The following is a 15,070-nucleotide window of genomic DNA, read 5'->3' on the forward strand; positions in this document are numbered from 1 at the left end:
TCAGGGCTGACTGATGACGATGTAAGTATAAGTTTATTTCCAGATATCGCCAGAATATTTAACTAAAATAAAAAATACAAAATCACATAAGTAGGTAGCTACTTACCTACATCAGAAATACACACAAAATATTTTCTCGACTTTATTAGATATTCACAAAACAAAACAAAAATATGTATTTGGTCACGCGGCGTAAGACAGCGCCTCTACCGCGAAAACCGAAATTCACAAATTGCGGGGAACTTTCTCTTTTACTCTCATTAAGACGTAATTAGAGTGACAGAGAAAAATGCCCGCAATTGACAAACTTCGACTTTCGCGGTTATAGGCCAGTTCACACGCCGTAAGCACCTATAGTAAAGTACGAGTTATTTTTATTGCAAAATGTGACTGTAACTAATAGTCCTGCTAATCATATTCGAATAATACCGCAACGCCTTAAGCCCCCTCCAGACTATGCGCGTGAATCGCGGGCGAAGCCGCGAACGCGAGTGTGGAGTCGATTTCGCTGTCTGCGAAAATCGACGCCACACTCGCGTTCGCGGCTTCGCGCCGCGATTCGCGCACGAGTGTGGAGGAGGCTTTAGATTATATTGAGACGAGTAGGTGCGTGTTAACAATCTTACATCTAGGTACATTAGACTAAGTCGACGGCATCAAGGCTATAGCAAGGGTATTATACTCTACGAGCATTGAAACAAATACGTAGTCGTAAGTTAAATATTCCTAAAAAAGTACTGTCACAACAGTCACTAGTGTCTATAATATAAGTAACCCTGTAAAATGCCAAGTGCATGCAGACGAGTCGCTCTAGTCAAACGAGTAGATGTAAATAATTAGTACAAAGTAATGATATATATTTTTTTAAGAAAATGAATGTAAATTGGGATTGGGATACGACTTTCAATTTGCAAAATAATCTGAAAGAAATTTTTTTGCAATTACAAAGAGATCAGATTTAAACAAAATATCGGTTTCAAATCTCAACTTTAAAATGAAGAAATCATTTTGCGATTACGCACTTTACAGAGGTGTGTATCGAAAAATTCAGTAAAACAAATAAATTTATAATTTAGGATAATAATCAGTACCAGAACTGTTCAGTTTCAGAGTCACCTAGTTCCTACTGTTCTTACTTAAGTCGTATCTCCAAAAAAAAATAGAAAAGAAAGGGATGCTTAAAGCAAAATTAGGTTTTATTTGTATTTAATGTTATGCAATTTCATTGTTGTCTTTAATTGTGTATATTTCTTGTCAAATTGTACGTGGGATTTATTTTATTGTCTAGTTATATCATTTATACTTAATATTGATTAAATAAGACAACCTTAATTAGCATATAATTATGTGTAACTGTTATTTTTTACTTCGTGTTTTGTGTTATTTAAGTGAATAATAGATTGTTACATTTATGTCCTAGCCAAAAATGATTATGGTTTATGTATAAATTACATATTCCTACAAGAAATATAGCTAACCGACATACCTCTTTACAAAACTTACTGGAATTACTTAAATAACCTGTTTATATTACTAAGCGATCGATACTATCTTAAGACATCCCATTTAAAAACACCATATCATTTCAGGTTAAAACCCTTTATTTAAAGTAATTATCATTGAAAATATTATATAAAAATACTACGATAGTAATTATTCTTAAATGTGGTTTAGGTATAATTTGAGTACGGTGAAATATAAAATCGGTCTAGCTGCCTCTCATGGTTTCCTGTGTGTACTCTCGGGACTGCTTGTAAGTCAAATAAATATGTAAATTAAACCAATGCATTACATAGTACCATATGATTAATAGATGTCATAAACAAGTACAACTAAAAATAGTAGTCTCCGTAGTTATTAAATATTTCAAAAAAATTGTATATGAATACGTGCTACACAGACTTCCTATTAAATGAATAAACGTATGTGTATTATAACAAGTAGCACCTGTCAAAAATATTGTGAAAATGTAGGTTTTAATTTAAATGCCGAATAATTAGGAAATAAATTAAGAAAAGTAATGATTTCAAGCTGCTATTTAATTATTCATAATACAATAACCATATAACGAACTGTATTTCAATATATTGACTTGAATAAAAAAGTTTAATCCCACACATACGAGCCGAATGACTAGATTATCTTACGTAATTAGACTAAATTTAATTTATTAACGTTATCTTAATTGTTTTATTGGCATGGAGCTGGGTTAAGATCTGATAAAAGCATTATTTAATTTAATTGATCACTTGTATTTTTATCGAACTTTCTGTATTAGTGAAATAAGTATACTTATCAGGCTTTTGGTTAGCTAAAGGTACTAGCCGTCACCCATAATTACCTAGGCAAACGTGTACAATAGTCAGAGTCGTTTATAATTGGTATTTAATGTAAGTAGTTAATAACAATAGTAACTTTAGGTAATAAAACGTCAAAATGTGTTAGTTTATTTAAATATAGCATTTCTTAATCTTATACAATCCATTTTTTTTTAATCGTTAATAATCAGTGTTCGATTATGTGTGTATAGAAATATTACGACATATGTACAAAAAAGAAAACACTGTTCTTCTGATGATACTTAATTATTTTATTGGCTATAATTGAAATCATAAGTTAAGGATTACCTAGGTATGAAATATTACTTTATTAATAAGTGTCATAATGTTAATCAAATACAATATAAATATGTAGGTATCATTATTATTCCAAGCTTTACGAGTTAAAGTAATAAGTTAAGGTTATACATATATAAAAAATAATAGCTACGGTAATATAGTAATAATTTGTAAATTTGCCAATGAACGGCACACCGTACAGCAAAGACCAAAGACATTTATTTGCGAGGGTTGAACGAAGGAAAGTATATCTCTTATAATTTTTACTGTCAACTTTTTTATTTGTGTTGTCCATTGTCCTTTTTGGTAGCTTTTACGAGTAAATATGTCGGAAATACCGCACTTTTAAACATATTTCAAATACAGATCCGAGCAAACTGGTGGTGATCTTATTATTACATCGAATAGAATTTCGACATGCTATAATAAAGTCAATTTAACACTATATTTATTAGCCAACCTATAAAAGTAATCAAATCACATTATTTTTACGTCTACATTGTACGTACTTTTGTTTTATTTTCTCGTCTTGGTGCGGTATGAGAACAAGTAAGTAGGGTTCTAATTAATTTTTAAAAATATTTGTTGTGTCGAGTATTTTTGTGTAAACCTTATTTATTAAGAATTATTATTAATTAATCCCTAAAATAACTTTGTAGAGGTTTCGCACGAAAACGAACGGAATAAAACGTGGGCTTCCGGCTAAGAGAAGATCTTATCTCATATTACCTTATTAATTTGTATAATTAATATGTACTCATTATATGTAAGTTATGTTAACCTTTTGTGGTCTACCTATTTAATCACATTATTCATTTACTAATTTGCTTGGCAAGCCTTAGAAAATAAGAGCTGTACTTTTTGTATATGATGTCTTTCATCCCTCGTTGTTTGTATTGATTAAGTATAGTATTATACTACACATGTATTATATATACTACATTACATTTAGTGATATACATTATATACAGAATAATGTCAACATTATACTCGTAGTTATATAATATTACTAGATATCATGAAATGCGGCCATGTGCATACAAAACAATTTATAGTTAGGTATTGAAAACAAAATAACATACGAAAACTGAACATAATTTATCGATTTAAACTTTACTCTGTCAAATTTTTGTATTTTTTTGTAAATTTTATAGAGTAAAGTCTCAACTTAATTGGGAGTGTTGGGACTACACATACATATATGTAGTAGATAGGTACATATGTAAGACGGTGGTCAGAAGTATTTCAGGCCATAGTGTGGAAATATATTTTTCATTACCTACAACTGAAATGAAAAGAATGTGTACATCGCGTTCCCATTTAACTTTTTGGGCCTTTTTAGATCTTAGTGATTTCCCAATTACAACCTTAAAGAGTTCCGATAGTCGAGTCGGGGCTTGGCGCCCTAAAACCAAGATATGGCGCACGCATTATGTTTTTTTGGAAATCGGACCTTTCATTCCTCCTGGTATTAGTCTGGTACTCTTACGTTGTTTACCTCCTTATGATCAACTGGTAATAAATACCGTTTATATGTAAAACTCGAATCGAGTCGGTACAATAACTATCAACAACCAAAGATTTGGAAGCCGAATGGCTGACAGTTCGCTGACAAAAAGTGTTCTACCTGTTTCAATTAAATATATTTTTTAATTATTTACCATTAAATTTGTTTGTATAGAGGGATCTTCAATCAAAATAATTTCACTTACATAAAATCACAGTATATCATAATAAATAATATATTAATGTTTATTCGTAATTATGATATGTATTAACTCATACACTGCCAGACGGGTTCCTTGTTCCTAGGCGAGTTTCGCCACAAAGCGCAAAAAACGTGTTATTCAGCTGCAACCGTAGCACGTCGCTCGCGCCTGGTAGTGAATGAGTGTTGGTACAATAGGACTCAAAGATACTTACATAGTAAACCTTTTACTTATATAGTTTAGAAAGTAGTAATATAATATAATAATTAATAAAAGTTAAAAAAAGTTTGAAAATTAATTAAGGAATAACAAAAAGAAACACTATTTATCTCGTAAATTTAATTAAACTAAGTAATGATAAATTTTCACATTTAAATAATTATGTTTGACATTTGATCATGTAGAATAATTATTACTTATTTAAAAATTTAATTTATCAAATCGTAGACGATTAAATATTATGTATTAGCTTTATAAGATAATTAACAAAAGTTAACTAATTTAATACTTATGTATATACGAGTAGTTAACTTTTGGTAAGCTTCAATCATTTATCTTATTTTTGGATGATAAAGAAGAGATCATTTAATGGAGAAAAGTAACTAAGTATATGAAGGTATTTCATGAAGAAGTGAAGAATTATATTGCTACAGACTTAGCTTGGACAGACTAGCTATAGTTTGATTACTGACATATTTCTATTTTATTTATTATTTCATGAACATGTTTTGTGGTTGAGTCTATTTCTATATGTTACTATCTAACTTCTATTAGTTATTATGCTAGATAAAGTGCAAGGTAAATGAGGTTGCAGCGCAATGTTAATATTAATGTTCTATACTTATTGCAGTGAAACTTAATCGTATTACTAAACAATTGATGTAAATTTGTCTTTTATTTGTGCTAAATCTTATAATCTACAGCGGAACGGAGGTGTGAGTGATGATGTAGCGTGAGGGACTCTTTCGGCCCAATTCGAACAATTTTTATTAAGATGTCACAGTGATACGTACGTCACGTCACGTACTATCAGTGTCAAAAGTGACAATTTTACAACCCAAAACCTCACTTTTGATACCTAGTGACAGATCAGTACCTATCGTATTGCAAGATGTCACATCTTGCTGCATGCTGCATCGTTGTTATGCTAATAGTGTTGCTGACTGCCAATTAGAATAATCCTTCTAAGAGATCACTGCGGTACGATACTGATCTGACAGTGTTAAAGTGATTTTTTGGTTGAAGAATGCTCACTTTTGATACTGACCGATCGCTATCGTACCATTCCTACTGATCTCTTAGAAGTAGTGTTCGAATACAGCGCAAGATAATTTCAACCGTCTATCTATAACGGTTATTGTGATGAGCCCGTTGACAGACATACGGACGGATAATGTAAGCTTAGGGACTGTTTACACATTGACTAGTATTTAGTGTGATTTCATACATTACCTACTTGCATTTAGTAGCAAATATGTATATTTTATTATGCAAATTGACATGTAAATTTTTTAGTTAATTCTACTATCCTTAGATTCCTTAGTTCATTAAGTGAATTGTATATATAAATGACAATGTATGACCATTACTGAATAAATGATATGATATGATATGATATGATATGATATGATATGATATGAACTCGCACTTAACACCCGTCAATGTATAAACCGGGCCTTAGCAATATAGTTTTCCTCTTTGGGTACGGAAACTTTAAAATCAATTAAGAAGAGAGCATCTCCAAGGATGCCGTCGGATCATATTAAGCCATAATTACTGCAGCGGGATTAATAAATAGTAACCAATATTCTTACTTCTTAATGTATTTAATGTGATAATATATATATGTTAAATATAAGATTTAGATTTTTTTTAATCAGGAAAATGATTGCTGGGAATATCAGGATTGAACGTTTACAAAAAATAAAAATAAATGTACAGGAGTGACAACAATTTATTGAGACAATAACAACAGATCAACTTTTGGGTTTGCCAAAAATACATGTTGTGTTTAATTTTTGGAACATATAAAAAATTCTCTTGTACATTTTTATTGCCAAAAGCGTACAGAGATACATACTACAATAGTTAGGTTTATGCCATTAGGTAATAGCAGTACCCGCAAACAAAGTATCTAAACTAACTCCAGGAACAAAACTGGATGGATCCATCCAAATTTCATCAAAATCGAAACACGCATTATTTAAACATTTCTCAAAATGTTTATGGTTTTAACCATTATTTTCCCATTAATGTGACCTTTTTTTAAATTACTAACAAAACTGTTGTTGAATGTTTGTCATTAGTAACAAATAGACATGTAGGTACATACTTATAAACAGTATTGATAATTATTAAAAAAATAAAGCTCTAATTTTGGATAATTAAATACAAATAATATTTTTTTAGAAATGCTCATAATAGTCATAATACTAGTATGTAGTAGAATGGCAAGATAAGAACTTATAACTCAAAATAATATTCTATTCAAAACATACATTGGGTTGAAATGTCAGTTTGGCGTCAATGTGTTGAAACAATTAAAGTGACATTCCATTTCCAACTACAGCTGCAATACTGTTCATTTTACTATGGAAACGCGTCGCTGTCACTGTCAATTTCCATAGTAAAATGAACAGTATTGCAGCTGCAGTTGGAAATGGAATGTCACTCTTAGGCTCTAAATCAAACTCAATACAAAAACACAAATCACATTACGCAATCGCAATAGTCACAATTAGCTTGCGTTATGACATTTATTGTATTACAATTTTATGATATTGATTGAATCAAGACGATCACTGTTATGACTAACTGCTGCATGTTTTAAATATTTTTTTTCCTTCTTTATAAATAAATTTCGAGAGCATACAGAGATATGAAATATCCTTCGTTAACGCAAAATTATGTTAAGTTTGTTGCCGATTTATTTATCAATTATGTAGTATATCTATTATAAGCGTATTACGTTTCAGCAACAATTATTAGTATCTACTTAAATCTACTTTAATAAATAAATAATTCTACGCCGACAAATTGTACATAGGCATTAAACGCAGTGCACTGGGTAAAATATAGAAACGCTATGACTAATATCACACTTTTCAATTCCTAATTATTTCGTACTTTAATGATTTATATATGATAATTACTTCAGTTTTTTGAGTACCTACCGAATTTCCATTCAGATATACATTTGAAACTGTTCTAGAGTCTGGAGTTGCACTACCTACACTACGGTACCATTAAATCGTCTTCGCTAATAATTTAAAGCTTTCGCTTACGACTTGCAATCGAAGCCGCTCTAACAAACTACACTATTATTCCATATAAATGCGTCACATGACGTCATGCCTATTGACGTATGAGAGCACGCGATACGAACTATTTAACCAGTTTTCTCCGAGTTACAATTGAAATGCACAAGTAATACTTATCAAAACAATGGGTAACAATTCGTTTTGTACAAAACCTCGTGAGAGCTGAATTCGCTTTCCTCGGAGTTACACCCCGTTCGTCGCTCCCGCGGCCGGGGGCGCGGCGCGGCGGCGCCGCTCTGACGGTTGCACCGCCTCGGCTGAGGGTTCTGCACAAGTTCATGATCAATTCACTACTCCTACCGGTAAACACTTGCACTGTTTTATTTTCTGCAGCCGCTTACGCTTGTAAAGCGACCTCTGCCCCGGACATTTAAGTGTGACCGTGATCCAAGTAAACTTCTTAGGCTTGCAGAAAGAACAGGACTTGAAGGCGGGCGCCGGTCGGTCGTCGCTTCCGTCTCGGCGGCGCGGTCCTTTTGGAATGTAAAATGAGTTGCACTGTCCATAACAAAAGTTATTAATGACGGTCGCCGGTAAACAGCCGTTTTCTCTAATTTTCTGCACCAAAGGCTCCGTTTTACACCAATCCTGCTTCAAGTATTCTTTCTTTGTAACAACGAGGGCATTTCTTGAAGATTTTAGAATTTTGCGGAAATCAACTCCCGGGGGCAATTCCGTACTGTCCTCTTGATCTGGCATCGAAACAATCATAGTGTCAGAAGTGCCTTCCCCTAGCTCGTTCCTCTGAACGTATGAAGGCGAGGTGGCGGTGGCCTGCTCGGCACGACGGCGCGCCGCCAGGATCCTCTCAACCTGCTCCGTGTCTATAATGTCAAGGATAGAGTCGGTGGGAGTGAACGGCCTCCTGCCGCCGACGCCCGCGCCGGTGCACCCTCCACATGCCGCTAGCAGTGCCGCGGCGGCGAGCCAAATGTGTGATTTGGAGAAGTTCTCCATCTGCAACAAAAAATATCTAAATCAGTTCGAGTGCTCCAAGTGATTTCGATCGAGGTCATTGACGCAAGGCTGCATTCGTTTTAAAATAGGTTCCGGTGGAAAGGAAGTCGTAGGCGAGACTCACGTTGCATCGAGCGTTAGGAGCGAACATCGTAGGCAGTGCGTCGGAGACGGCGAGCGGCGCGAGATGCGTGTGCGCTGGGCCGGCCGGCGGAGCGGTAATGAGGCGCTCAATGGACCGCCGTTGCCGCCGCCGCTCAATGGACGAGATGACTCACGCACACCGCCACAGAACCGTTACTACGAAACATTTCCGCAGACCCAACACCTGTCTGATTAGCATCTGTTTCGGATTAACAAAACTACGTAATCTTAATCTCGCCATTGATGAACACTAACAGGGACTACTTATTTATTTGTAAACAAAGGTGTATTTTACAAAGATAACAAAATTCGTTTACAAGCTATTATAAATACTGGGATTAAACGTAGGTACCTGGAATGTTTAACGATCCTAACCAAACCTAATCCTTTGTAATAGGTTTTGATGTTTATAAATACATAGTTACAAATTGTAATGGTACCTACTGACTGAACTGTATTTTAAATCTTCCTGAGACGACGCCGCATAGGCATTATCGGAGCGATGAGGCATGTCGGTAATCTGTGGAGAGCCCGGAGAGATTTTCTCACTTCGGCGGCGCCAGCGCGCCCGGTGATGCGACGGAGGCGCAAGCGCCGGGCAGATGCACGCTAGCATGCGCCCGCCTTCTGTCGCTCTATTATTTACATAAGTACTTTGGTACCGACTTTTTGACTAAGAATATTTTTAATTTCGTTGCATCGAAATATTTTCAATGAATATGTTTTATATATGTAAACATTGATTTTGGTCTACCATTAATTGCATTATTTATAGCATATTATAGGAATATCCGATACAGGGATTAGTTTACCTACCAATGGTATTAGTTTATATAGATCACCTTTTACTGCTAGATCATATGGCAATAAAAGGTGCTATCACAAGGCAACAAAGCTTTACAAGATCCATAACCCAATAGGTCCCAAAAATAATAAGCACCGTTTCTTATTAGGTACTTAAGTGCCTCCGAAAAAATCAAATTCTCTCTTAGCTTCAAATTACTTTACTTCAAAAGAATTAGCTTACGATAAGCTATTGGTTAAGTCAAAACATAGTAAGTGTAATCGCTGGCGCTAGCATGCGCCGGACCCGGTAGCCGGCGCCATCGGCAATCATGTATTATTAGCGACTAATTTAGCTATTTTATTTCAGCAAAAACTCAGCTTCGTTTCGTCTTTTATCTTGAACGATATAAGCGCCGCGCACTAGCGCTTTCGGAAAGTACATTTTGTTACCGGAACCAAAATAGGACATGTAATCTCAATTCCGTGCCATTCATGTCATGAAGATCCAAATTTATTAAATTTGAAAAAAAACCGCAAACATATTCGATTGTCGTTTAGTATTTGTGGTGCCAGATAACAGATTGTAAAGTTACTGTAGTCATTCTGTATATATCTATTATGTACCTAAATAAACGATGTTTCTTCGCATTGTCAAAAAAACGAAATATATGTTTCAACTGTTTCAAGGAAAGCCAAAAAAGTTTCAAGGAAAGCCAAAATGTTCGCAGCTGACGTCATTATTTTTCGCTCTATGTTTTCATAGGCTCCTAGAGCATGCTGGCCCTTTTGATCAATACGTTTCCGCCCATTGCTTCCCACAATGCCATAGAGACGAGCAACCGGAGCCTTCTCAGAAATGTAGGCGCTGCGTGGGCATAGGTTCAATTATATTTTTAACAAAGTATCGTTAAAATCGACGTAATATATTGAAGAAGATGTAGCAATTGTCTGGTTGCAACAAACAGGAATAAGAGATGTCAACTTAAATACCTAGTTTTACTTGGAGATATTTGGGTCATACACATTTTATAGTATGGTTAACTCGTTCCCGTCTTTCCTGTAGACATGGTAAAGTTAAAGGCATCTAAAAATTATTTTTTACGCTAGATATGCATATATATGCCCTTTATGCCCAAGCCAAGGTCTTAACTGTACGTCAGCTATTTTTAATAAAAATCGCTTTACACACACACAAATTCTCAAAATTGTTGCCTTGCTATAGTTCTTTAATCAATAAACGCGTCTTTAACTTACCAATTCCAGAAGTCCGTTCCGCCTTTGGGAAACGTTTTGGGGAAAGAGTCAGAGTAACTACTTACAACGCTTTGCTTAAACACTGCAACCTTAAAGATTGTACCAACGTAGAAGCTAAAATACTCTTATTTAAATTTTTACATTCACTTACTTATGCCGAGACAGAAGATATTATAGTTAAAATACTTTAAGTTTAGTTTCCATGCCTTGCAATAAGACTGTATTTTTTTTCTCTCACTTGTATTTAAGTGTCTTTCTTAAAATTTGTTACTTGTAAATGTAACTTTATTATGTAACTAATTCAATAATTTTAATTGTAACTGGTTCCCCGCGATACAGGCGTAGCCTAGTGCGGAGACCCCTGCAACATTCTGTTATGTGTTTTTATTGATAATAAAATTTATTCTTATTCTTATTCTTATTCTATATGTAGGGGCGGGATACATGTGGGCATTTTCACTTACTTAACTGTGAACCATTAATCGTCACAAAACTGACGGTCAATGTCAAATCGCATACATTGTGTCAGGAATGTGACGGCTAAGCAGACGTTACTGAAACACGACTTTAGTTGCGTTTAAATTACAAGTTAAAATTAAATTGCCCATATGTACCAAAGTCGTTAACCTTTATGATATTGTCCACAGAAGTGACCTTTTTCTAAAATGTGCTTGACCCAATTATATAGAACCCTTGTGGCACGGTGATTTTTCAGCACGTTCCATTTTGTATGGATCGTTTTTGAAAAGTGGATTGAAAGTCAAGCGTCGTTACATATAACTTTCCATCGTATTTTCTCGGAAACGTTCGTATTTGTCATGCTACTTCAGTCAACCTCAGTAGGTACTTTTGTACCGAGGCTGACTGAAATAGCTACAGCTTCGTACTTTTCCGTGAAAATACGCCGGAAAATAATTATGCACTATCTACATCTGTAGTTTATTCAGCCACTACCATTTTAAGGATGACTCACGTTAGACCGGACCGTGTCCGGGCCGGAGCTTTCGGCGCTTACTTTTCTTTGACATGACAGGCGATCACGTGATGCCTTCCATAGAAAACGGTGTGCCGGAAGCTCCGGCCCGGACACGGCCCGGTCTAACGTGAGTCATCCTTTACTCTTGAGTCGTTTCAAATACCTACATACGTCATCATTTTCGCGACCTGTCGATTTAGGTCAATCAAGACTAAATAAAGTGAGGAAGCTTAAATATAGAACGAACAGGATTGCTGTACAGCAACAGTACGAGAAGGTAATAAGCGCCTTATCAACAATCAGCCATGATGAGAGGAAAAGAACATCGCTATATACAGACCGTAAAAAGTCTGCAGTGATTTTGATAGCCCACGCAGTGCAAGTGTCATTTTAAACCTCAAACTTCTATGAAATAATGACGTATACATAAGACAATGCGTGAGCTATCAAATCCGCTGCAGACTTTTATTGGTGCGACAAGAAACAATTACTAAAATCCAGCAGTTTCAGCGAAACCTATAAAACAAATTACAAATATACTTTAATCATAGTTATATGCAAAACTAAGATTAATTAATAATCCTAATGATTAATTTTGAAAAAAAAGTTTTGCTACTCAATCCCAAGAGTTTTTGTAGTAGTACGAATTTGTAGACTTATCGTAGATATAGGTACATATTTAGTTGGTCAAACCAACTTATCAGTCAGTAGGAATCAGGAAAACTATAGGTACTCATCCTTTTCTTTTGTGTGCTAGTACTAGTGTAAGACAAAGATAGTATGATTCTCTCTGTCTATGATTGAAATGAGACAGTCCTTTGACAAACTATACGTCTTTCTCATAGTTATTCGCGAATTCTGTGACATTTAATTTGAATTTACAGACTTTAGTAAAAAAAAAATATTGTTATTTATTATTCTATTTAATCTGACATTGTATGATTTGAATGTTTTCCTTTTGCCCATTATCAATGATGGAAATGTAATTAATAATAAGTGCTAATCTTATCTTTAAAATGTTTTGACGTGTAATGTATCCGTGCATTTACGAAATAAATAAATATGAAATAAATATGAAATAGTTACATCTCCACATTTAAAGATGTAGAGACCTACAGCAGACATGGCGCTATAGCTATACCAATGCTACTGTACTGTCGTCACCAAAACCTACTGGATTTGGCATTTATGAAAAACATTGTACAAAATTAACTTGACATACTTTGAAAAAATCAAGTTTCCTATTTTCTTAACATTTATCAATCATTGATATTGTTGACAATGCTATTAAATTAGTTTTTTAAGTACGAAGATAATTATTTATTTATAATAATCGAACAAAACAATAACAAAATAGGAAAAAATATTTTGTTAATAATAACTAGCATTTTTTTAATTATTGCGTAGTTTTAATATGAGTTTATTTAATCTAAAGTTTAAACAGGAACTTTCATTTGACATATAATAATATAATTTGGCTGTGTATTGATATTTTAGCGCCAATAAATTTTATATTAGTCTTAAATATACGCATCGTATTATTAATAAACTGGCAGCAAAATCAAGCCACCTATAATAAAAATTAAAATTTATAGGGACTACTACTTACATATGTCAGCTCTAAATACCCTATTTTGAAATAAATTAAAACATATGTATGCATAAGTAGTAGGTACTTTAAATTAACAAATTTCCTAGTCCAGCTATTTTGACCCCTTCTAAAACAAATAACTATTTCGGTCCTGACTGTACAAATAATACAAATATGTCACACCACCTTAAATTCCTTAGCGCAAGCCTGGAATCTCTGAATAGGGAGGAAGTGGTTCTAAATCGATAGTTTTTTTACAACCGTCCGCTTAGCGTAGGAATTTCATTCATGGACCCTCATTCATTGCTTTGTTTGTGAAAAAAAAAGCCCTTAGAGACAGGCCGTCTGCATAGCGCACATAAATGGCGATTATCTACGGGTGGTGTTTTTGACAACCCCATTCGGTAGGTGGCGGGCGCCTTTGAGTTTTTTCGGTGTCAAATTTTGTAACAAATGTTCGATGTCTGCAAATAAGAAACAATACTCAACCTGTATTCTATATAAAGCACAGATAACAATTCAATTCATTACTTGCAGTTAAGTAGCAGTTGCGAAAAATCTACTGCTGCATAGGTAAATATCACTCTACAAAGATTTAAGGATGGCATATGTAAGTACTTACGAACGTGGTACATAATATTAATGTGAACTTAATTACTTTGGGGAAGAAGGCAATTTTTCTGGTAAAAAGTTTATAGAAATATCTTTTTATCCAGCGCAATTTCTTATTTAATGGCATAGAAACAAAAGCACTGGTCACAGCGGATGGTGCTGGAAACAAGCTTTGCTTTTAATAGTTATAGTATAGTTAAGGATAATTTTAAACATCCCGTAAACACACCAATCCTAATCCGAGTATTATATCTCAAATAAAGTCAAAATCTGATGGTATTCGGTCAAGAATGCCGACCTTCTCAGAACGATACAAACGTTCGAATTACCGTTTGACACGTTCCCTGATATAGATTAACTTTTTATAGCCTCACCTCCGGCTTATATTAATTTCATGGCTAATCTGTTAAATAACAATAAATGACACAAAGGCAAAGTTCATTTTGAATTTATTGATTTGGTATGTAAGCCTGATATATATCGTTCGCGGTTCGGCTTGGTTCAGATTCAATGTTATGAAGTATGTAATACTTGTAATTTAGAATAAAGTATGTTATGTGGATTATGTCAGGCATACAGCGAAGTAAAAGCCATCAGATTTAGTTTTTTTATATCGTTACTATTATCTCCATTAGGCCTAATTTTACTCACTCACTTTTCGGCAAAAAAACTGATTTCGGTCAGACACTACAAAAAATGCAACAAACTCAAAACTATTCCATTACTACCTTGTCACGTTAAGTTGTTTGTAAAACTCGTTGTCAGGTACCATTATGTGTCGATATTAATAATTCTCATCATATGATTTAATACGGCACTTATACGTCATGCGTCATGACTGTACGTAAAAGTGTTAAATCGAGTTGACATGGAAAAACATGTAGGTAAGTAGGTACTTTTTACTTTGCCACGTAGGTACTGGATAAAAAATATCGAAACTTCAGTTTTAAAAGATCTAGGATCACCGCACTCAACTTGATTTATATGTGCATTTTTACATAAAATAAATAATTCGTTGCCATACTGGATTAAACACAAAAAGCTCGACACCGGAGAGTGGTAGTTCTTTTACCTATCTGTACAAAAAACTGGCGACTAGCCTC

General features: G+C 34.2%; 2 protein-coding genes and 1 long non-coding RNA gene across 3 annotated transcripts in view; 1 reads left to right on the forward strand and 2 right to left on the reverse strand.

Moving 5' to 3' along the window:
• LOC134680467 (uncharacterized protein K02A2.6-like) overlaps positions 1-15,070 on the reverse strand; it is a 303,959-nt gene that overhangs the window by 141,766 nt on the left and 147,123 nt on the right. The gene's annotated exons all lie outside the window — the stretch shown is intronic.
• On the forward strand, positions 552-5,213 carry LOC134680407 (uncharacterized). Its single transcript, XR_010100449.1, has 2 exons — positions 552-4,415; positions 4,449-5,213. It is a non-coding gene; the product is annotated as an uncharacterized LOC134680407 (long non-coding RNA).
• LOC134680415 (gremlin-1-like) lies at positions 6,264-8,976 on the reverse strand. Its single transcript, XM_063539548.1, has 2 exons — positions 8,729-8,976; positions 6,264-8,604 (listed from the first exon to the last, which is right to left on the reverse strand). Exons 1-2 carry the CDS (start codon positions 8,753-8,755, stop codon positions 7,930-7,932), a joined length of 702 nt encoding a protein of 233 aa, XP_063395618.1. The 5' UTR covers positions 8,756-8,976; the 3' UTR covers positions 6,264-7,929.

The sequence above is a fragment of the Cydia fagiglandana genome, chromosome 1, assembly GCF_963556715.1.
Source record: "Cydia fagiglandana chromosome 1, ilCydFagi1.1, whole genome shotgun sequence".
In the NCBI taxonomy this organism is placed as follows: Eukaryota; Metazoa; Arthropoda; class Insecta; order Lepidoptera; family Tortricidae; genus Cydia; species Cydia fagiglandana.